At 44.4% G+C, this 22651-nt stretch overlaps 2 protein-coding genes across 3 annotated transcripts in view; one reads left to right on the top strand and one right to left on the bottom strand.

The window, feature by feature from the left end:
- The window catches only part of mrs2 (magnesium transporter MRS2), a 43255-nt gene extending 25480 nt beyond the window's left edge, over positions 1-17775 (bottom strand). For both annotated transcript variants that reach the window (XR_014569028.1, XM_083760981.1), the window contains exons 1-4: positions 16986-17775; positions 16138-16202; positions 14674-14710; positions 14239-14351 (exon numbers count right to left, since the gene is read on the bottom strand). Coding sequence is in view for 1 of the 2 variants with exons in the window: in XM_083760981.1 (XP_083617107.1) it covers positions 14239-14351; positions 14674-14710; positions 16138-16202; positions 16986-17376 (606 nt within the window). In the remaining variant the exon portion in view is untranslated. The remainder of the gene's footprint in view (positions 1-14238; positions 14352-14673; positions 14711-16137; positions 16203-16985) is intronic.
- A 1849-nt stretch (positions 17776-19624) lies between these two features.
- On the top strand, positions 19625-21811 carry LOC310855883 (E3 ubiquitin-protein ligase TRIM47-like). Its single transcript, XM_083761051.1, has 2 exons — positions 19625-19648; positions 20348-21811. The coding sequence occupies exon 2, from the start codon at positions 20358-20360 to the stop codon at positions 21435-21437; it is 1080 nt and encodes a 359-aa protein (XP_083617177.1). The 5' UTR covers positions 19625-19648; positions 20348-20357; the 3' UTR covers positions 21438-21811.
- Positions 21812-22651: the final 840 nt, after the last annotated feature.

The raw sequence follows: 22651 nt of genomic DNA, 5'->3' as shown, positions 1-22651 counted from the left end.
GGTTCTCCTCCCAGTGGGATGTGCATCGAGGACCTCCCTAGTAGGGAGACGCCCGAGAGGCATCCTAACCAGATGCCCGCACCACCTAAGCTGGCTCTTTTCCAGGCAAAGGAGCAGCGGCTCTACTCTGAATATCTCCTGCGTGACTGAACTTCTCACACTATCTCTAAGAGAGATGCCAGCCACCCGTCAGAGAGAACTCATTTCGGCCGCTTGTATTCGCGTGAATGACCCACACTTCATGACCATAGGTGAGAGTAGGAACGAAGATTGCTCGGTAGACAAAGAGCTTTGCCTTCTGGCTCAACTCTCTTTTTGGACTAACGGTTCCACTAGTCCCTCTCTAAGATTTTAATCTAGCTTTTATTTGTTGACGAAATTGGCTATATATTTTAGTCTTAGTTTTAGTCGTCATAGCTTAGCTTTTATTTAGTGAAAAAAGGCAGTCTACGAAATTATTTCATCATAGTTGTAGTGGACAAAATTAACAATGGACCAACACACTGCCTGTTCGATTGATGCCTGTGAACCGTTCCGTTTACAGACATTAACACATTTAATGTAACTGCCTAATTATTATCTTTGCCTAGGTTATGCGCGGGCCACGGCCGCTGCGAGTGTGGGATGTGTATCTGCGATCGCAAATACACCGGTTCAGATTGTTCGTGCAACCTGGACTCGACTGGCTGTCTGGCCTCCAACGGGCAGGTGTGCAATGGCAGAGGGAGTTGCGAGTGTGGTCAATGTAGATGCCACAACAGTAAGTTCCAAGGACCGACCTGTGAGATCTGTCCTACCTGTCCGGGACTGTGTGAGCAGCACAGACAGTGTGTGGAGTGTCTGGCATACGGAACAGGGAGCAGGAAAAGCAGGTGATTGCTGGTGCACATCATATAATAAATACATGACTTAACCGCAGTCTATGGACTTAACACATCCAAAGACGGTGATTTAGTCCTTGTTTCTCTTAACCCTGTATTATACTTTGTTGAACAATGGTGGCGTACTTCTACTTGTCCCATCTTATGCATGAGTTAAATTGCATGTCATCTACATGCATGCCCTCTAATCTCATTGTCTCTCTTCACTCTCTTGTCCATATGAGAAAACGGAAATCAAATTGGAATTTCATTCTCTTTTAACCGATTCTCCCGTCCTCCTCAATCAGCTGTGAGGAGTGCAGCTACCTCAGCCTGACAAAGGTGGACAGCAGAGATGATCTGGAACCGCCTGGAGTCAGAGTGCTCCAGTGTAGGCAAAGGGACGAGAACGACTGCCGCTACACCTACACCATCACACCCTCTGGAGAGCAGGCCTGGGTTACCAAGGCCAAGGAATGCCCCGCAAACGAGAGATAGTACAGGAAACTCAGCTGATGTTGTATCTTCAATATATCCTGAATGACCGAAAAAAAGTTCCCTGGAATTGTCTGAGGGCAAAGTTTAGAAAATGGCCTGTACAGTATGGCCATTTAGCTGAATCCATTCCATTAGTTTTGCATAAAAACACTCACTGGGCTAAATTTGGCCCAGTTTGAGGTCAAATTACATTATTACTGGACTAAGAGCTTATTTCACGCAATTAATTCACGTTAATGTAAACTGCTGTTTTAACTTGATGACGTGTGATGTTTTAACACATCACACACACACACGTACACGTCCTGTGTCGCAAGCAAATTTTCTTTCCAATTGGAGTCACATGGTTTGACGAGAAAAGCTTGCTCCCTGGCTCTGCCCTAGGGATGCCAGAAAGTGTCCATCAGCCAAATCGAATAGTATAGTATATATATATATATATATATATATATATATATATATATATATATATATATATATATATATAAATCAATATCAGATAAAACTAATATTTTATAGTATGCACATGCCATGGTCACATAACCATTATATGTTGAGTGCAAAAACTGAGTGGTTACAGTTTTATAATCAGTTTTGATGAGTAAACCTTTGTGGAGATCTTCTCAGTTCTCATTGTATGCTAGTTACTGCCATTCAGGATGGAAAATGAAATCCACCAAAGAGAACATGTTCAGTTCACTAGTCTACAATCTACTCTACACCTGCCTTTATTTCATCTGATTGTCTGTCTGGCAGGCAGGCACTTTTAACAAGCGATCAGGTTATACTTGATTTATACTTATATTCTCCACTCTGATGAAGGTACATGTTCGATATATCATGCAGCCTTACTTATTAGCCTATATTTTGGCTATTCAATTTTCGATTATGAAATATTCAAATCGATTTCGGAAAATCGGAAAATCGATTAATCGGTGGCATCCCTATTCTGTAGTAGTGTTTCGCTTCTGCTGTGTGTGTATTCTATGTTTCCCGAGTTTGGGTGAATAAATGCCTCTGCATTCGACCTCTCCTGCCTTTGACCAGTCTGTTCTGCATTGTGGGTCCTATACTGTGACAGATAGTGAGATACAGACTTTAGTACATGCTAAATCATAAAGTTTAAAGCAGAAATAACATGCATTTTAAAACGGTCTTTAATATTTAATATCATATTTTCTATGTCCCTCAAACTTATTTCTAATGGTTTGAGCCTCAATCACCACTCTGATATAACCAGTGCTTGTCATTTCTTTCTGGACTTTGAAAGCAGTTTTAGCTGCAATACCACAATGGCCTGAGGTGGTGGGGGTGCTGATATGCAGATTTTATATTTTAGTCATTATAATACTGATGCTAGATAAAACCAGGCTTGTTTCCATTCCATGCCAGCTTGGAAAATAAACAATGGTGGACATTGTAAACAAAGTGGAAATACAAATTTGGAACTCAAGACTGAAGAAGAGGAGGAATTATACAAAGTAGGGTGACATTGATGACATCACGATGAGGACAAAATCAGTTGAGCTGTTCCTGAGAGCAATTTCCATTAAAGCTGTTAGGATCCGTCTCTCCACAGACCTTGCCAGACCTGGCAACCTCTCCTCAGACCTGGCAACTCTCATTTTTTCCCTTCCACTCACTCAGTCCCTGCACTCACCTGTCTCCAACTCCCTCGTCAGCCCACCTGTGAACACTTTGACAATTTACCTGCTCACTATATAACTGGACTCTTTACAAACACTCCCTGTCAGAACATTGTCTTTCGTCATTGTCCCTGTGTCATTCTACCCCGAAGTTCCTGGTTCTTGATTTTGTCTTCTTGAAAGGTTTGAGTTTTGGACTTTTGGTTTTTCTGCCTTGTACTCGAGTTTTGCCTTTTTGGACTCCTTAGTTCTATTTTGTATTTTTGAGTTTTTGGAGATGCTACTGTTTGTTTGTTACAGCCTTGGATATAAATAAATCATTGGATTTTGAACCTTCCTGTTTTGTGGCTTGCATATTGGGTTCAGTCATCCCCTTAGCATAACAGAATGTTCTGACCAACAATATGAACCCAGCAGAGCTACGCTTTTTGACAAAGAAGGTGTTGGGTTTTGGAAGTGATGTGGATCGTCTTGTGGCCTCTCCCCCTAAAGAGAGGCCATGGACAAGCCATTTTGTCCCCCATTTTGATGTGGTTTGTGGGAGGCTGAAGAATTTTGAGACCAGCTCACTACCACATGCTTCCCAGCCAGCTCCTCACTCTATTAGGGTTGGAGTGATGAGCCTGCATCCCCTTAGTCCTGGTTCTGTCCGGCAGGAGACCCAGTGTATGGACTATTTTCCCAGCGAGCAGAAGAACCACGATATGGATTATTTTTCCCGTTTTCGAGGCAGTGAAGAAGTTCATTCAGAGCAACTTCATGCAACAAATCCGTATTATGGCACCCGTCTGGCTCGGGGGGGTCCCCGTTGTGTCAACAGGCGGGGGGGTGTCTCACTGGGTCTCCCAGTCACCAAGCCCACCCGACCAGCCTGTCCTGACAGTGTGGGGAACCGGGGGCCTGCTAGAAAAAGGCATGGCCGCCTACACCGCCAGGAACCACCGCCACCCAGCCTGTCATGTCCAGCTGCAGTCCCGCCTGCAGCCCTTTCACGTCCTGATGCACTCCCGCCTGCAGCGGTGCAGCCCCGTCACGGGCCTGCACTACGGCAGCGGGACCCCGGGGGTGTTTTTCAGCTACCTGACTCCTGTTCCTCGCTCCCAGTGACTTTGTCTCCTGTCTTTGTGAAAGACCTGCCCAGCTCTCCGCCGTCCTGTTTTCTGCCGCCCAGCTCGCCACCGCCCAGCCTGCCCAGCACTCCACTGAGTGCCGTGCTGCCTGGCATCCATGAGCCCTTGCCGGCGGCCTCCATTGGTGACCTGCCTGCGCCCTCTGCACCCTCACCGACTGTACCTCCTGCTGACCTGCCAGAGCCCTTGCCGGCCATCTCCCTAGGTGTCCTGCCTGCGCCCTCTGCACCCTCAACAGTCCTTTCAGCCGGTGACCTGCCAGAGCCCTTGGCAGTCAACTCCAGTGGTGACCGGCGTCAGCCTGACGTTATGGAAGCTCTGACCCTGGGTTTTTTGTTCGGCTGCTTCCGTCAGCTGCTGTCTGCCGGCTCTCCTTCTCCAGAGTCTGCAGCACCCTCCTCATCTCCTGGGTGTGCAGTGATCTCTGGGGTCCCAACATCCTCCTCGTCTCCTGGGTGTGCAGCGTCCTCTGGGGTCCCGTCTCCAGAGTCTGCAGCATCCTCCTCCTGTTCTCCGCCTGCAGTCCCGCCTGCAGCTCCGCCTCCTCCGCCTGCAGTTCCACCTGCAGCTCTGCCTCCGCCTGCAGTTCCACCTGCAGCTCTGCCCCCTCCGCCTGCAGTTCCACCTGCAGCACCGCCCCCTCCGCCTGCAGTTCCACCTGCAGCTCCGCCCCCTCCGCCTGCAGTTCCACCTGCAGCTCCGCCCCCTCCGCCTGCAGTTCCACCTGCAGCTCCGCCCCCTCCGCCTGCAGTTCCACCTGCAGCTCCGCCCCCTCCGCCTGCAGTTCCACCTGCAGCTCTGCCTCCTCCGCCTGCAGAGCCTCCGGCGTCGCCTCTGCCTGCAGCATCCTCTGCGGTCCCGTCTGCAGCATTTTCGGAGGCCCCGCCGCTGCAGCTTGCCTCTGAGGCCCCGCCGCTGCAGCTTGCCTCTGAGGCCCCGCCGCTGCAGCCTGCCTCTGTGGCCCCGCCGCTGCAGCTTGCCTCTGAGGCCCCGCCGCTGCAGCTTGCCTCTGAGGCCCCGCCGCTGCAGCTCGCCTCCGAGGTCCCGTCTCCTGAGTCTGCAGCGTCGTCTCCTGAGTCTGCAGCCCTCCCTCCTGAGTCTGCAGCTTCAGCCCCAGAGCCTGCAGCATCGCCTGTGACTCCACCTGCAGCACCCCTGGCGTCACCTGCAGCATCACGTCCAGATCCTGCAGCATACCCGGCTCAGCTTCCACGGTCCTCCGCCTCGTCTCGGCCTCCAAGCCGCCCTCCTGACTGCACCTCCTCAGCCTCCACGTCTCGGCCTCCAGGGCGTCCCCCTGAACTCAGCAGCTCCGCATCTGGCCATCGTCCCGGCCGCCCACCTGAGTGCACAGGCTCCGCCTCTGGCCATCGTCCCGGCCGCCCACCTGAGTGCACAGGCTCCGCCTCTGGCCATCGTCCCGGCCGTCCCCCTGAAGTCTCCAGCTCTGCCTCAGTTTCCCTCCTCCAGGCCCCCTCCACCCACCCTGCGCGTCCCTCATTAAGGTTGTTGGACGTCTGGTATCCGTCCCTTGAGGGGGGGGGGGTACTGTTAGGATCTGTCTCTCCACAGACCTTGCCAGACCTGGCAACCTCTCCTCAGACCTGGCAACTCTCATTTTTTCCCTTCCACTCACTCAGTCCCTGCACTCACCTGTCTCCAACTCCCTCGTCAGCCCACCTGTGAACACTTTGACAATTTACCTGCTCACTATATAACTGGACTCTTTACAAACACTCCCTGTCAGAACATTGTCTTTCGTCATTGTCCCTGTGTCATTCTACCCCGAAGTTCCTGGTTCTTGATTTTGTCTTCTTGAAAGGTTTGAGTTTTGGACTTTTGGTTTTTCTGCCTTGTACTCGAGTTTTGCCTTTTTGGACTCCTTAGTTCTATTTTGTATTTTTGAGTTTTTGGAGATGCTACTGTTTGTTTGTTACAGCCTTGGATATAAATAAATCATTGGATTTTGAACCTTCCTGTTTTGTGGCTTGCATATTGGGTTCAGTCATCCCCTTAGCATAACAAAAGCACCTATATGATATGAAAGCCTGATTGTTCAAAATTGGTTATTTGTGGGGATAGAAAACATATGGGAGCCCCAAAAACACAAAATAAATTGAAAAAGTAAAAATGTATGTTTAAATAGGTCCTTTAAAGCAATGTTTATTATTATGAGCACAATTCTAAACTGTGAACTTCATGTAGAAATATTTGAATGAATGTTGGCTACATACTGTGGTTAACTTTGATCGGTAAATATTTGAGGGAAGAGCTCAGATCAATGAAAAGCTGAAGTCAAGACATTGAGGACATAGAATCGTTTCAAACAAGCCAAAACCAGCTTTTGTTTACCAAAGCAAGAGCTGTATATCCAAGAACACTTTTGACCAATGTGAAGTCTCCAATCTTTAAAGCAAATTAGATGTTTGGGGCTTTGTTGCCATGATGGATGATGATAAATATATATATATATATATATATATATATATATATATATATATATACATATACATATACATATACATATACATATATATATACATAAATATAATAATATAAATGCATTGGAGCCAGAGCCGAAGAGTTTGATCAATCCTCAAGGGCCCCCCCCCCCCCCCCCCCAACAGCTCCGCTATAACAGGCCAATTCCTGTTTTTATCTATAACTGCATCGACAACTTATGTATGTGCACTCCCTAGAGGCCAAGAAAAACATTTTCCCTGCATCCCTCCACATCAGCCGGTTAAAGCGCCACCATGAGGCCGATTTCTGCAAAACACATTGTTTATGTTAGTCGCACAGATGTCATCCAAATCTCACGATAATCGGTACACATGATCTCTGTAGTCATGTGATCAAGACGAGCCTGTTTGATTTCTCAGATTCTACACTGATTAGCTAAGATTGCCTTCCAAAGTTTTCAGGAGTAGCCCGTTTTGTACAAAATACTGCACATGTCCTGCTCATCCAGAATTATATCCTCAGAGATGCTATGAGTGATCTGGCTCTGCATTTCCTCAACAAAATGAAGAAAATTGTTGCAAGAAACAAACAAACAAACAAAAAAACATATTACTCCTAAACATTTTGCCAAACATCACACACACTCCTACCCTCCTGGTGGAGACCTGTGCCCAGAAGGGCACCTTTTCTAATTTATTGTGATTTCATGATCTGCCTCGATGGGAAAGCACTTTGGGTCAAGTCCTCTTGTTTATAATGTTTATTAAAAAAAATGACGTAACTGTGTATTCATGCAGTAACCTTTGGTTTAAAGTGGACCACATGGCTAACTTTGATGAGTAAATATTTCAACTGGTGCAGACACATGGCTGACGGCTGTACATCTTCTGTTCAGTTTGCCCGTTAGCGCAATTCTCGTCTTTGCATTGACTTTGTATGTAATCACGCCGCTCTAACCATCCAAGTATGAACGCACCTTAACACCTCTTTCGTCTCACTGTCCGCGTCACGTTGCCTGTCCTCTTGTACACATGCAGATCAGACGTTCAAATGCTAATCTTGTTTTCACCGGCCAGGTATGGTATGCATACAGTACCATACTCTGCTTAGGCTACTTGTTCACAATGAAACCACCACCAGCAAGAACACCCTGGCTGGCAACAGCGATGCCAGCCTGCCGTCGAAACCTGTCACCAAAGCGACTAGCCTGGATTAAGGAGTACCAGATGACTCAGTGCAAACACGTTTAAAGGAGAATTCCATGCTAGAAGGCTTTCTTACTTTTATTTGTAGTTGTAGTTGTTTGTGCAAAAGCGCATTATTTCCACCACCATAAGCCCTAAATGAATTGAATTGAATGGGAATTGAATGGGGCTATGGGGTGTTGTGCTAATTCGCTTATTTCCATCGCTCAAAATTCACACTAGCCCAATTCAATTCCCATTCAATGCAATGCAATTCATTGAGGGCTTATGGTAGGGGAAATAGCCAATTTGCCGAGTTCTTGCACAAAATAACACCTGGACCTCTTTGGTGGGGACGTAACAACTACAAATAAAGGCCTTCTAGCATGGAATTCTCCTTTAAAAAGTGTTACAAATAAGTGTTTAGAACCTAAACAACAATTTTTTTGAGGATTCTAAAAACATGAATTCTGAATTTCTGATATCATCATCATGTTTCGACCGTGGTCGAGATCATGGATTTCACAATGCCATTTTACTGGGGCCAATTTGAAATTGCAGCCACCTGCAAGTGATAAAAAAAAATTGGGTGCATTTTGCATCCCAAAATGCAGTTTATAGTTATGGGAAACAATAAAACGACCACCTCTGCATCCACGGGATGCACTTCTGTACTACTGTACTGTTTCTTTTCTAGTTTCTTTTGCTAGCTTTAGTTATCATAATCATTTCTTCTTGTTTTCTACATGAATATAACCACATTATAACCATATAAAATGAAATGGGAGTTAAATGCTGCATTTTGTAAAAATGGCAAAATATGACTCCCAACATCGTTGAAGTGGGACTCATAAAATGTCCCTGGGACTCTAATAGGGGATTCACACTATGGTCCCGGGTGCGCACTCGGGACCACTTGGCAGATGTTGTGGTAGTGTGAATGACGCGTACCGTTCCCGGGAGCGGATCGCCCAACCGTCCCCGGGACCGCATGGGGGGCGGGTCTCTGGACCGTTGAAGTGTATTCAGATACGGATCGTTCCAATGTGAATGCATGCGTACCTAAAGAAGGAAGTGGACTGTTTTTTTTTAAAGAACGTGACTTAATCTCTAGTCGACGAGCCAAGCCTCAACAAAAAAAACACAGCCGCTGCACGACGCGTAACACCAGCGCATTTCTCAACACCGCCCGTCTCCTGTTGAATCTGCATATACGCGCAGCACCGCAGTACGCGCTGATCTTATTCTGCGGACTACACGTGGCTCTTGGGCTTTGCTTGGCACAGTTTCCAAAGTAAAACAAAATAATAATAATGCTGAAGTAGAATCCATAGCAAACTAATACACTGGAGCACAGAACTGACTGACACAGTGAATAGCAGGCAGGCTGACAGTGAAGTAGTATAACGGCAAAAAGCCAAAGAGGCAATGCAATGCAGTGTGTCTGGATTTATTTGAGACAATGTCGCAGAGTTGATGGTCAGTGTCCGTGCGCGCCAGCCATCAAACAAACCGCCGTCTGGAGGATTAAAGTGTGTTATGCAAGTGTACCCAGTGCGCTGTTGAATCTCGGGCAATGTGAATCATGGCCATCGGGACCAGGCAACCGTATTTGGAAACGGTTCCAATGAAACGGATTCAGTCCGTCTCAGTGTGAATCCCCTATAAAAGACCATCCCTGCATCCCGGGACTCATTACACTGAAAACCTATTTACATCACTGCTAACTATCATCACATTCAACATGATCTCATCCACTCTGTCCAACCTGCACAGAGCTGACCAGACAGAAGGCCAGCCTGTCTCCCTGCAGCCCCAGGAGGTAAACATCACTCTGATGCCTGGAGCGCCGCAGTCCTTCAATCTAAACGTCTTCTGGCCTGAAGATCAGCTGACCTCCTCACAACTGACCATGGACTTCAGCCCCATTCCGGAAGGAGTCCACATCACATACACCACCCTCTCCACCCAAAAACCCCTGGTTGTACAGGTCAGAACTTAGAACAGGCCAGGCCAGGGTAGTGGTGTTGTGGGGGTATAGGGGCCGGCTGCTACCGCTATGATTTATCAAATGTATAATTGATCAAAGAATCAATCAAGCAATGCTAATTGCTGTAGGTGGACGTGGAGCTGACCCGGTGTTCCGGTGAGAAGAACCAGAACAGCACGGTCCACATGACACCCAGAGACTCCTCGCTGACTCTGGATCTACAGCTGGCACTGCAATGTCAGTATAGGACTGTAAAGTATACACACATGTTGCAAATTGAACCTAATTAGAACTAGGTTCTAATGAGATCCCCCACGTGGGACAAAGATAAAAGAGGAACTGATTGATGTATTTTAAAGTTCCTTAAAAAGAAAAAAACTGGAATACAGGGTGGGTGCTCATTGATGAACCTCACAGGTAATGCGGTTCCTACTTCCTAGACTAGAGGAACCACGGAACATTATAACCAACATTGAACAATGTGCCTTTTTTGGGGGAACTAAAATAATGCCTCCGATGGAACCAACATCGAGGAGAAGCGACCATGGGAGGAACCAAATTGGGAATGGTACATTTTTTTTAATATAGGTTCAACTTTCAGGTCCGTCGCCTTCAACTGCTGTTAATATCGCCATTTCAATACTTTATTGTGCTATTGTTTTTCCGACGCAATCACAGGTTCGTGCGAGTGCGCGGGCGAGCGCGTGGAGCACAGTCCCGCGTGTCGGATACGGGGCTCTGGTGTGCGGGGGTTGCGAATGCGACTGGTCGTACTCCGGAAGTCGCTGCGAGAGTCAGCCAAGCGACTTCGAGTGGTCCTCCCGGAGTGAAGAGGGCGGATGCCGACGCGGCCCAGGCGGCGCCGTGTGCAGCGGGAGGGGCGACTGTGTGGACGGAACCTGTGAATGTACCAGACGAGAAAACCCACAGGAGCGGTACACTGGACGGTACTGCGAGTGCAGCAACTTTGGCTGTCCGCGCGGCAACAACAGGTACGCAAAGGTGTATATACTGTGTATATATTATATATATATATATATATATATATATATATATATAGATATGTGAATACAGGGAAGTCCTGAAGCGGCCATAGTTAATGGATCTGGGTATAGTGGGTTCAGTCAACTTCTGACAACATCGCAGAAACAACATTAACAGAAGAATAAAAAGGCTTGTGCACTGCCCACCCTCCTCCCATTGTTTATATTGTGTTTAGTTCCCAAGATGGCCGCAGCACTAGGAGGGGGTGGGGCGGAGGTGAGTGGGTGGGGCCCTTACTGGGCTGCATTCACAAATTCATGTCTTGCGTTTGTCTTTTGTCTGTGTTTGTTTAATGGCTGCTCCAATGCATTTCCAATGGAAGCCCATATGGTTTGACCAAACATTTTGTTTGATGGGGGGGGGGGGGGGGGGGGGGGGCAGAACGCATCCATCAAAGCTGTGTTCAAACTTCAGACACAAGTCAAGTATCAGACACAAGTCAAGTGTCTTGAATGCAGCCCTGTAAGGGCATTATGTCGACACACTCACCCCCGCCCCACACCCTCATGGTGCTGCGGCCATCTTGGAAACTAAACACAATATAAACAATGGGAGAAGGGTGGGGCAGAGAAAGGCCGTTATTGATGTATTGTTCAGTATAGTTGTAGTAGGACTGTTCCACGTTTCTAAGTGTCCTTCAGCTGTTTTCTTCCTGTCTGTTCAAGTCCGACGTAATTTACGCATCATACCTGGGTAACGTTTTTTTACTTCGTTTGTCAGTGAAATAAGGTAGTCTACGAAACTTTCTCAACATGGTTTTAGTGGACGAAATCAACACTGGACCAAGCAAGCCACAGCATGGTCGCTTGATGCCTGTGAACTGTTTATACAGGCATAATATAAGGCATTAACACATTTAATTTAATTCCCTATTATTTTTGCCTAGTTTATGCGGGGGCCACGGCGCCTGCGTCTGTGGGGAGTGCCATTGCCACCGCAACTGGCCCGGCAAGGATTGCTCATGCTCCATGGACACGTCTGGCTGTATGGCATCCAATACGCAGGTGTGCTCTGGGAACGGGTATTGTGTGTGTGGTCGGTGCAGATGTTCGTACAGTAGCTTCCAAAGACCGACCTGCGAGAACAGTCCTCCCGGTCCGGGAATGTGTGAGAAGCGCAGGCACTGTGTGGAGTGTTGGGCGTACGGACCAAGGAGCACGACAAGCAGGTAAATGCTGGTTCACGGCATATAAGTAGAGGATATAGTGCCGGCCAGTCAACCGAAAATATATTGAAAACGACATTTAGAAACAAATAACAGACCTAAAGGAGAATTCCATGCTATAAGGCTTTCTTACCTTTATTTGCAGTCGTTACGTCCCCACCAAAGAGGTCCAGGTGTTATTTTGTGCAAAAGCACATTATTGGCTATTTCCCCTAATATAAGCCCTCAATGAATTGAATTGAATTGCATTTAATTGAATGGGGCATTGGGGTGTTGTGCTAATTCGCTTATTTCCATCGCTCAAAAATATATATATTTTTTATATATCTTCTCTTCATAATGTAAATAGTATCCCAAGCGGCACACTTTACTACTTATTTTGATGTAAATAAGCGAATTAGCACAAAAACCCAACCCCCATTGAGGGCTTATAATGCACAAAACAGCACCTGGACCTCTAAGGTGGGGACGTAACGACTACAAATAAAGGTATAAGAAAGCCTTCTAGCATGGAATTATCCTTTAATCGTATGCTCATTTAAGCTAATCCTTTTTTCTTCTTCCTTTTTCTCTTAACCCTGTATAATACAATGCAACGGTGGTGTACTTATACTTGTCCCAGTCTTCCTTGTCCAAGTTCCACTTGTCCCATGTGGGGCCCGGGAGGATGGGAATGGCCAAAGTAAGTAAGATTATACAGGCAAACATTTCCTCTTTTTGCCCCCAAACAAACAGTGAATAATAGTTCAGGGGTCGGCAATAGGCTGCCCACGAGGTGCCCCCTTGTGGCCTTTTAAGGCATTGAACCTCTACCAAAGGCATTGAACCTCTACCATGAAATGTTCTATGAGCAGGGCCTGGCTGTAAACAAGTTCTTGAGCTTAGTCTAGTTACCCTGGGTAAACATAGTACCTTTCCTTTCCTTTCCCCTGGAAGAATTAAATAATAATAATAATAATAATAATTAGGGCTAATGAAAGTTGCAGGTATGGTGTGAGCGATAAGAGGGTGTACAAATGGAGTGTACAAAGGGAACCAAATGGACCAGGTCCATTTGGTTCCATTTGTACTCTCTGAGTTAAGTTGACATTGATTGAATAAATAAATAAAAGTTATAAAAATATGACCCTTGAGGAAAATTAATTGGAGAACCCTGATATAGTTGATCTACATTAAGCTCTCAACGTGAGAGCATGTAGATCCACTATTTTCACTATCTTAGAAATGGGGCAATGGAAACTATTTTCTTCCTGAATGTACGTGCTCTGACTTGTCCCATCTTATGCATGTCATCTCTGCCCCTCTACCCTCATTGTCTCTCTTCACTCTCCTGTCATATTATAAGAAGACAGACATTTAATTGGAATTTCATGCTCTTTTAACCGATTCTCCCGTTCCTCCTCAATCAGCTGTGAGGAGTGCAGCTACTTCAACCTGACAAAGGTGGACAGCAGAGATGATCTGGAACCGCCTGAAGTCAATAAAGTGCTCCACTGTAAGTAAAGGGACGAGAACGACTGCTGAGTAGTACCAGCAGTCGTTCTCGTCCCTTTACTTACAGTGGAGCACTTTATTGAGTCTACTACTACGCCTTCACACCCTCCGGAGAGCAAGCCTGGGTGACCAAGGACAAGGAATGCCCCGCGAGTCCATCCGGCTCGGGCAAATAATTACACCACTTGACTCTTTTAAAGGACAACTTTAGTTTTTTCAACCGAGGTTCATGTTTTAGGTTGTTATTAGAGAAAGTAAAAGATGAGTGTTATTTTTTTCTCCCCATTTGCTGCTTTCTTTCTTTTTAGGGATTTTAGCTGTTTTTTATTAGGACTTACTATAGTAATAAACCCCAGGAAATTACATCTGGCCACAAAAACATCACAGGATCTACTGAATGTGAAGGTAAACTACTGGGTGGAGGCCACACTGTGTGTCATAGGCTCAATATGTCTCTTTTGTGGCCAGGTGAAAGTTGTCCTTTAAAGACTTTAAACACCGGACGAGTTTATTTCACTCAATTAATTAATGTTCATTTTAACTGGAGGACGGACACACACACACACACACACACACACACACACACACACACACACACACACACACACACACACACACACACACACACACACACACACACACACACACACACACACACACACACACCACAATAATAATATTGGGCCTGCTGCCATACTATTACTGAGAGAGAGAGAGAGAGAGAGAGAGAGACAGAGAGAGAGAGAGAGAGAGAGGACGTGTACCTCCATCCGTATGATGATGCAGTTGTTCCTGGTAGTGAGACTGGTGCTGTGTTGGAAGCGAAGGTCTCTGGCCTGAAGACTTAGCTCCTGGCACAGCTCTGTTTTCTTCTTTTCTACAAGAGGTCACATACCACACAGTATAAGCAACATATCACACCAAAGAAGGGACACAAAACAAGCTACTGTAGTGCAGTGGTTTTCAACCCTTTTCATATCAAGGCCGATTCTTTTTTTTCAGCATTTTGAGCCCCGGGCCACCATTATGATGAGATGTAGCCTTGGTGACCCAAAACTAAATAATTGTGTCATCGTTAAATTGCATCCACAATTCCATTTTTGAACCAGAATAAAGACACTAGGGTTCATGTGATTCTTTCTTTTTTTTACAAAAAAGAAATATACATTCTTCAGCAACCAGTCCAATGGAACACTTACCAAATGATGTCACGTTCCCTTCTTTGTCAAACTTCATCTGTAAAACGAGAAAAACAATAAAGTGGTGGTTGAAAAACAATCAGTGATGCTGGTGACAGTTCTGCTGTCCCACAATATATACTGTAAACCATATGCACATTAGTCAACATTTCGTTGCTGTCAAATGGAACCCGGGGCGGCAGTGGCAACAGCTGTATGGGAACTGTGAGTGTCCCACTTCCCAGTTCGATCCTACAGAGTTAATGTCCTTGAGCAAGACTCTGAACCCCTAATTGCCCCCGATGTGCAGGTTGGTGCCTTGCATGGCTTCCTCCGCCATTGGTGTGTGAATGTGTGTGTGTGAATGTAATGCACAATCTATGTAAAGCGCTAGTCCAAGGCGCTATATAAATGCACCATTTAACAATTTATGTCCAAAGCATTTCAGGAAGCGAATAAAAAGGTGTGTGGATAGATGTGTTCCAATGTAGTTAATAGTCACAAGCTCTTGTTAATGCTTTTCATTGGTTAAATAAATTATAAAACCCAAAGTCACTTTTACTTTCAAATTATTTCGAAAGTAGCGGAATCTACAATCTCGCAAGCTACTTTTGTGCAACGTGAAGAAGTAGGGTTTAATAATAATTAAAAAAAAAATATATATATATACAGTATATATATATATATTACAAATTACAATACAAAGATACGAGGTTTCTGCCCGACAGCGACAATTTGTTTAATCTTAAAGATTGCACTTGAGAAAGGAAATGTGATTTGCTGCTGTCTGAACATTTCACACCAGCAGCGATATTATTATTATATTATATTATAAAACTTTGATGCTGCCACCACTGTTAAGAGTTCTCAAATTCTGCACAAATTCTGGGCCGATCCTCGGGTTCTGTAAAAAAGGGGAAAAAAACTACTACCCCCTAAAAATAAATTTCAACTGCCCCTATAGCAGTAAGGCAAAGTGAACTTTACTCTTCATAACTTTACGTTATCTCGTTTGTCGCCGAAGGTCCAATCTGCTCAGCTCAAAGCTTGTTGGATGAGTGACTTTGAGGACAATAAATTGCATAATGACACCTTTTCGGGTTTCCGGGCCTAAAAGTATGGTATGGCCCAGTTAGGGCTGGGCTAGTTTTCAAGGCCGTTGAGAACTCTAACTACTCTTGTTTTAAACTTCATGAAATAAAGGATTTTCTACTTCAACTGCACAGAGCTGCCTTGGACCCTCTTTAAAGTTCGCCACCTCCTTACCTCCTTCCACATTGAATTTGACTCATACAAGGTATAGAACTTTTAAAGAACTTGTGTGCTGTATTATTTGAAACCCTCTCCAAAGAGCACCTGTCTGCATTTTTTCTACATAAAGAACCCACAAAGCGCTTTTTTCTAGCCACTCTGTGTTTGTGAGACTGACACTGAGCGCACTCTATCCCCAGATACTTTTTGACATGGTGGACTTTGGTTCCTTACCACGACAAACACAGGAGCCACGCTGGAGGGGGAGGTCTCTGTCACTTGCTGGCGGATGAAGGCCTCTGTAAAAAAAAGAAGTGTTAACATGTTTACACACAAACACACACACACACACACACACACCCCACCTTTAAATGTTATGTAATGGGAAATATGAAATTGTACATTTACATCATTTTCTGTTTAAACTGCATATTGTTTATCCTGATGTCTGGGGTCTAACTGGGTGTGGTTTTAACTGAGTAATAGGCCTGTCTTGACTTATTATTAATCAACCATTTTGCACGTCAATAGGCATTTGTTATGACCAGGGTGTCGGCGGGACTGTACTACCTCTCCAGCTGAGAAGCAACACCAGCCCAGCCTTGTGTTTTGTATGGTCATGTTTACCCATCACAGTTTCACCCACTCAACTATTTTAGAATTCAACATTTTGTTGTCATTCTAATTAGACTGTCCCCTTGTCTGGTGTGGAGGCTAACTGGTCATGTGACAGACTTTTACTCCTCCTCCTCTGAGTAAAACTGTATAAAACTGGCACAAATGTATATTGATCTGGAGTTCAATCATCGGACATGCTGGAAGGTGGTTGTGCTCAGCCTCTAGAGATCTCTATTAAATTGAAGTGAATGCCTCAGATCATCTTGTCCTCAAATATAAGGTGCACGTTATATTTTTTGCCCGTTGCTAGCTCAGGCAGTTGCCATAAAATTTACATTATATCATGAATGCATTGAAGGCAAATACAGGTATCACAATAACTTCAAAAACATCCATCTGTACTGCACAACAGTATGAGAACAGACCAGAACATATCCACCAACAACAGTGTGAATTCTTCTCACCATTCCAGCTGGTTCCTCCTCCTTGCAGCAGCGTCTGTGGACTTGCTTGTTGACATCTAAACAGAGGTGTCTGACTGGTGCAGGAGCCCAACATTGAATAGCTGCTCCTTCCAACCTCCCCAAAACAGCTGTCTGGTTTTATGTAGTAGCCGAACGCGTAGAAGGGGCCAGGGGACACTTTCTGACCCCCCAAACTTGATGAAATGTATGTGGTGTTGCTACTTGCATGGCGCTGTGAGCAGAGGTGTGTCTGTGTCCCACAACATGACAGCTGATACATTATTCTCTTGCAGTTCATCCAGCCTGCTGGCAGTGCCCTGCTCATCTTCGCCATGGGCAGCAGCACCCTGGCACAACGCAGAGAGTTCACACTGCTGCTGCAGGCTGCCATGCTTGGTCTGGAGTGTACAGCACTACTAATACACAACAAATGTCACGAAAATGACCCCAACAAGCTGGGAGACATAATTTGGTACGAGCTTGCATGCTCCATATTGGCAAGCAAATTGCAACTGTGTACCCATGAATTGTGTACCCATGTACAGTAACAGTACTATAGCTAATGTTCACACAGGTCAGCAATATAGAAACGCTGTGTGTGTCAACATCACCCTTGACAGTAGATTATCCAAGATGAACTTCCTTGCAGTGCAACTTGTTGTTAGCATCAGGAAGCTAAATGTTGAAGCTGTTCTCCAGGCATATTCCTTGTGTTGTTGTGACACCCGCTGTCAGTGTCATGTCGGCTATATGTGTCGTTACTTTGTTTGCGTTGTTTTCCATCCGTGTGTGTGTGTCCGTGACTCCGTGTCCGTGTGTGTGTGTGTGTGTGTGTGTGTGCGTGTGTGTGTGTATGTCCTTGCACTACATCTTACGGCAAATTCTTTACTATTATTATAGTCCTACCCGAGACCCCCAGGACAAATTGCATATGGCCACAAAAGATTACGCTTAATTTTAACAGGGTTACATTTTAGCATTTTAGTTTAGGCTTCTGTTTGGCCACTCCTATAAAACTAGGACCAGCAGGACCCCAGCCGAGAGGCGTTATTTTTAAAGTCATGCCAGTACAGTTCACACACACAGAGACAATCACATTCACAACCTAGTACATTCAGCCAGAATGTGATCTATCCTGACAAAGTGAGTTTTTAATAATACTAAATAAGATGAATAATATAATACCTATAATCAAGCGATGTATCTTTTCCATTTTTGCTTCCTATATGATGAATTCCTGTTTCTGTTCTTTAGCTACATAGAAATGTCTATTTGTATGTCTCTAAATGTTTGTATGTCTCTAAATGTTTTGATGAATTGAACAATGTGGACCCTGTTGTAAACAAGTGTAATGCTTAATTGGGTCGTCCACTCACAGTTAACAGTCTTTGTATTGAGTTTGTGCTTAAAATGTACTGTAAATTCTACAAACTGTTAATAAATATTTCAATCAATCAATCAAAGGCCAAAATGTACAGGTATTAAACCGTCCGTAACAACTTTACCTTCCTCGATCCTTTGCCTTGCACACACAGTCAAATCGGGGTTAACTAACTTCATAGGTTAGCTTTGTTGTTTTTGAGAGGAATACAGATTAATCTGTCTGTGTGTGTGAATGTGTGTTTACTTTGTTGTGGTAATTACCCGGATACAGAGGCGGGCTTTAAACCGGGATTCTGAACACAGAGCAGTGAATAAATGGCAAGCTCACATCACCAGCCTTTCCACACAGAAAGTAAACAAGAAGTTTCACTTTCCACAGGAACCGCGGGACACGTGAACGGTAGGGTTGCCACCTTTGAGATCTTGAAATAAGGTACACTCTTTACGCCTGCCGCGGCCTTGGCGTGTGCGGCAATAAGTTGAAGCAATACGTTGAAGCAATAAATTGAAGCAATACGTTGAAGCAATAAGTTGAAGCAATACGTTGAAGCAATAAGTCGAAGCAATAAGTTGAAGTTTCCCTTCAACTTATTGTTTATGGTATGCTATCCACAACTTTTGAAGTAGAATTTTATTTTCCAAATGAGCATAACATCAGCATTCCATTATAAAATATATGCCAGCGACCCCCATAAGAGAAGATTTTTACACAGTGATTCTCAACCCATTTAATTTCAAGTACCAGTTTGACATGCATTAGTATACAGATATTACAGAACCCCATTTAATGGCATTTCTATCTCTGGGACCCCCAATTCATCTTGTAAAATCAATGTTAATTTAACTCTGATGGTCCATTTGGTTCCATTTGTACACTCTCAGAGTTACAGACCCATAAGGGTCCATTTGGTTACAAACTATAATTTAGCTGGGGACCCCCTGGAACTCCCTCAAGGACCCCTGGGGGTCCCCGGACCTCACTTTGGGAACCACTGGTTTAGGCTACTTTAGGTAGTGTGTGCCTCCCGCTAGAACAATTGTGCTGACTTTAATATTTCCTGTGTTTTGTTTTGTTCATTATTGTTAAATTCAGTGTTGACGTGTAGGGGCTATTTAGGAAAATAAGGAACAAACTGCGTTCCTTATTGGTTCAATAAGGGACGCATCATTTAATTCTCAAATAAGGGACGATTCTGTATTTTAAGGGACGGGTGGCAACCCTGAACGGTGCGACGACAACAAGACAAAGGATACATTACCAATCGGAGGAGTTTTAAGAGGTAAAAACTGAAATAAAGTCGTAGAATTTACCACATAGTCACACATTCCTGTTTTTGGTTATATAGAAGTGTATATTTGTACGTCTCTAAATGTTCTGATTAATTGAAAATGGTGGACCTTATTGTAAACAAGTGTAATGTGTCGTCCTGGTCCACAGTTAACAGTTTGTTAATCAGTTGTGCTTGAAATGTACTGCAATTCTATTAATAAATAGGGCTAACCGTTTGGAACCTCGATATCTACGCTTTAACTCATATCAGAGCTAAAGTTTAAATATGCGTTTCCAGTAGTGCTTTACAAAAGAAAGTAATTTAGGCGTTTATTATAATGAATGACTCAGGCAGTATGTCACTGGTATTATTTTTAAGATACCGTGGTAAACCTAAACTGGTCTATTGCCCAAGTCAAATTATATCCCAATAGCAGCCTATAAAACGGCTGTATAGTGTTTTTAATCTCATCTATTAATTTTCCTAATATTCTTGTGTGTATTTGTTTTACCCCTCCCCACAGAAGTTAGAAGTAGAACTTTTAAAATACAACAACAAATTTACACTTTACAAGTTTCTCACTAATCTCAGTAGGCCTAAGTACTGTACATGCAATATGTAATACTTTTAAGGTTGTAGGTTTAAATGTAATCATTCAAGAAAAGAACGGCATTTTGATGTTTAAAACTTTATCCATTTTATTCCCAGTGTTTTAGATATGGCGTCCGCCAGCATTGCCCTGTCTGAAGAGGAGTTCATGTGCTCTATCTGTCTGGATGTTTTCACGGATCCAATCACCACTCCATGTGGACACAACTTCTGCGAGGCCTGTATCAAAAATCACTGGGACCGCACTGATGGGACAGTAGTGTGTAAGTGTCCACTATGTAACAAAAACTACCACAGGAGACCAGAATTTTCTGTTAATAAAGTTCTCTCAGAGATGGCTGAACAGTTCAGGAAGTCAAAGCAGCTGAATCAAACTTCCAGCTCAAACCAAGGACCAGCTGCTAAACGATGTGAAGTCTCCTGTGACGTCTGTACCGAGACCAAAAGCAAGGCCCTTAAGTCCTGCCTGGTGTGTCAGACCTCCTACTGCGTGACTCACCTGAAGCCTCATCGGAGTCGCAAGGCGTTAAAACGACACAAACTCATCGCCCCGGTAAAGAACCTGGAAGACTACATGTGTACGAAACATGACAAACCTCTGGTGCTGTTCTGTAAGACTGACCGCACGTGTGTTTGTCAGTTCTGCACTGAGTCAGACCACAAGTCCCATGAAGTTGTATCACTGAAAGAGGAATGTGATGGAAAGAAGGCTGAGCTGGGAAAGACAGTTGCCGAAGTTCAGCAGATGATCCAGGAGAGACAAGAGAAGATTCGGGAGGTAGAGCTCAGCAAGAAAGTTGCAGACAGAGAGATAGCAGACACATGTGTGCAGGTCTTCAATTCTCTGATCAGCTGTATTGAAAGAAGCAGGGCTGAGCTCATTGATACGATTGAACAAAAGCAGAAAACAACAGAGGAACGGGCTGAAGGCTTTATTAAAGAGTTGAAACAAGAAATCAAGGAGTTAAAGAAGAGAAGCTCTGAGCTGAAGCAGCTCTCGCAGACTGAAGACCACCTCCACCTACTCCAGAACTTCACATCCATCAACAGCCCTCCACCCACCAAGGACTGGACAACGGTCAATATCCGTCAGTCTTCATATGTGGGGACTGTGAGGAGAGCTGAGGCTCAGCTGGAGAAGACATTAGCGATGTTTGAGCGATGTTTGAGCGATGTAGTGTTACACTGAGGAGGATCCGAGCACAGTCATAGGAAATCGAAGCTTCTCCTCAGGAAGGTTTTACTATGAGGTTGAGGTTTTTGGGACTGACTGGACTATTGGAGTGGCCGGCAAGACACAGGAAGAAATCATTCCTATGGTGTCCCAACAATGACTACTGGAAAATATTGTCATTATGTTGAATGTTCATGGATACCAGCCTAATTGTGAGATTGACTATTTTCACATCCCTGTAAGAGAAACGCTCTTCACAGTGGGAGTGTTTGTAGATTATGAGGAGGGTCTGGTCTCCTTCTACGATGTGCGGCACAAAGTTCATCTGTACTCTTTCACTCACTGCCTCTTCACCGACGAGCTCTATCCATTCTTTAGTCCCCATGGTCATAGCTACAAGGAGGAAGGTGGTGGTTTACGGTTGTAGTGGTTGTGGTCGTTGTAGTCGTAAAAACAAACTGACCATCAGCCCAATCGAAGATTTTGCAAATGCCTTCTAAATCCCGACAGTTTTCTGAAAAACCTATGTTTCGTGGTTCTCAAACGTCTTCATGTCAAGGACCCCCAAAATATGTTCAGATGCCATCTGAAAATATGTTGTTCCAGGGATGCCCCCAGAAGCAAAGATTTGAGTTAAAAATGTTCGCTCTGAAAGAATATCGAAAGATTCGCACCACATTTTCATGATTAAAAAAAAAATAGCAGATCTACAAGCTCGTAGCGTGGCACTCGGTGTCACGCTATGAGTTTGTAGATCTGCTATTTTTCAATAGCTAAAGTATAGCATAATGCTTAAAACACCAAAAGGGGTGCCCGTCCTGAATGGGATAACTCAAATAAAACATGTAACTGTATTTTTCTATTGAAAGTACAACCAGATACTAATATAGTACATTATTACAGTAGATTATTCACGTAATCCCTATTTCTTTTAAATTCACCTATTCCAAAAATAGCAATTGCACAACACATTGCAACGCATTCCAAACCAAAAGAGCAACACCAGTTAAAATGTATTTCCTGACTGAGAGACTGTTGGAATCTAGTCTACATGTATTTCTTGATACAATAACTCGATTGCATATTTGTTTTATTTCCATTCACGTTTTAATTTAACTAAACATTTAAATGAATGAGCAGGAATAATGATTAATAGGAATAACGACAGCATTTATTGTACTTAACTTAATGGAAAATGCAATGATTCTGATGTTAATGACTGGTTCTTT

Source organism: Protomyctophum parallelum (genome assembly GCF_964188405.1).
Source record: "Protomyctophum parallelum genome assembly, chromosome: 3".
In the NCBI taxonomy this organism is placed as follows: Eukaryota; Metazoa; Chordata; class Actinopteri; order Myctophiformes; family Myctophidae; genus Protomyctophum; species Protomyctophum parallelum.
Note: the sequence above shows the minus strand (reverse complement) of the source record. Positions and strands in the feature narration are given on the sequence as shown.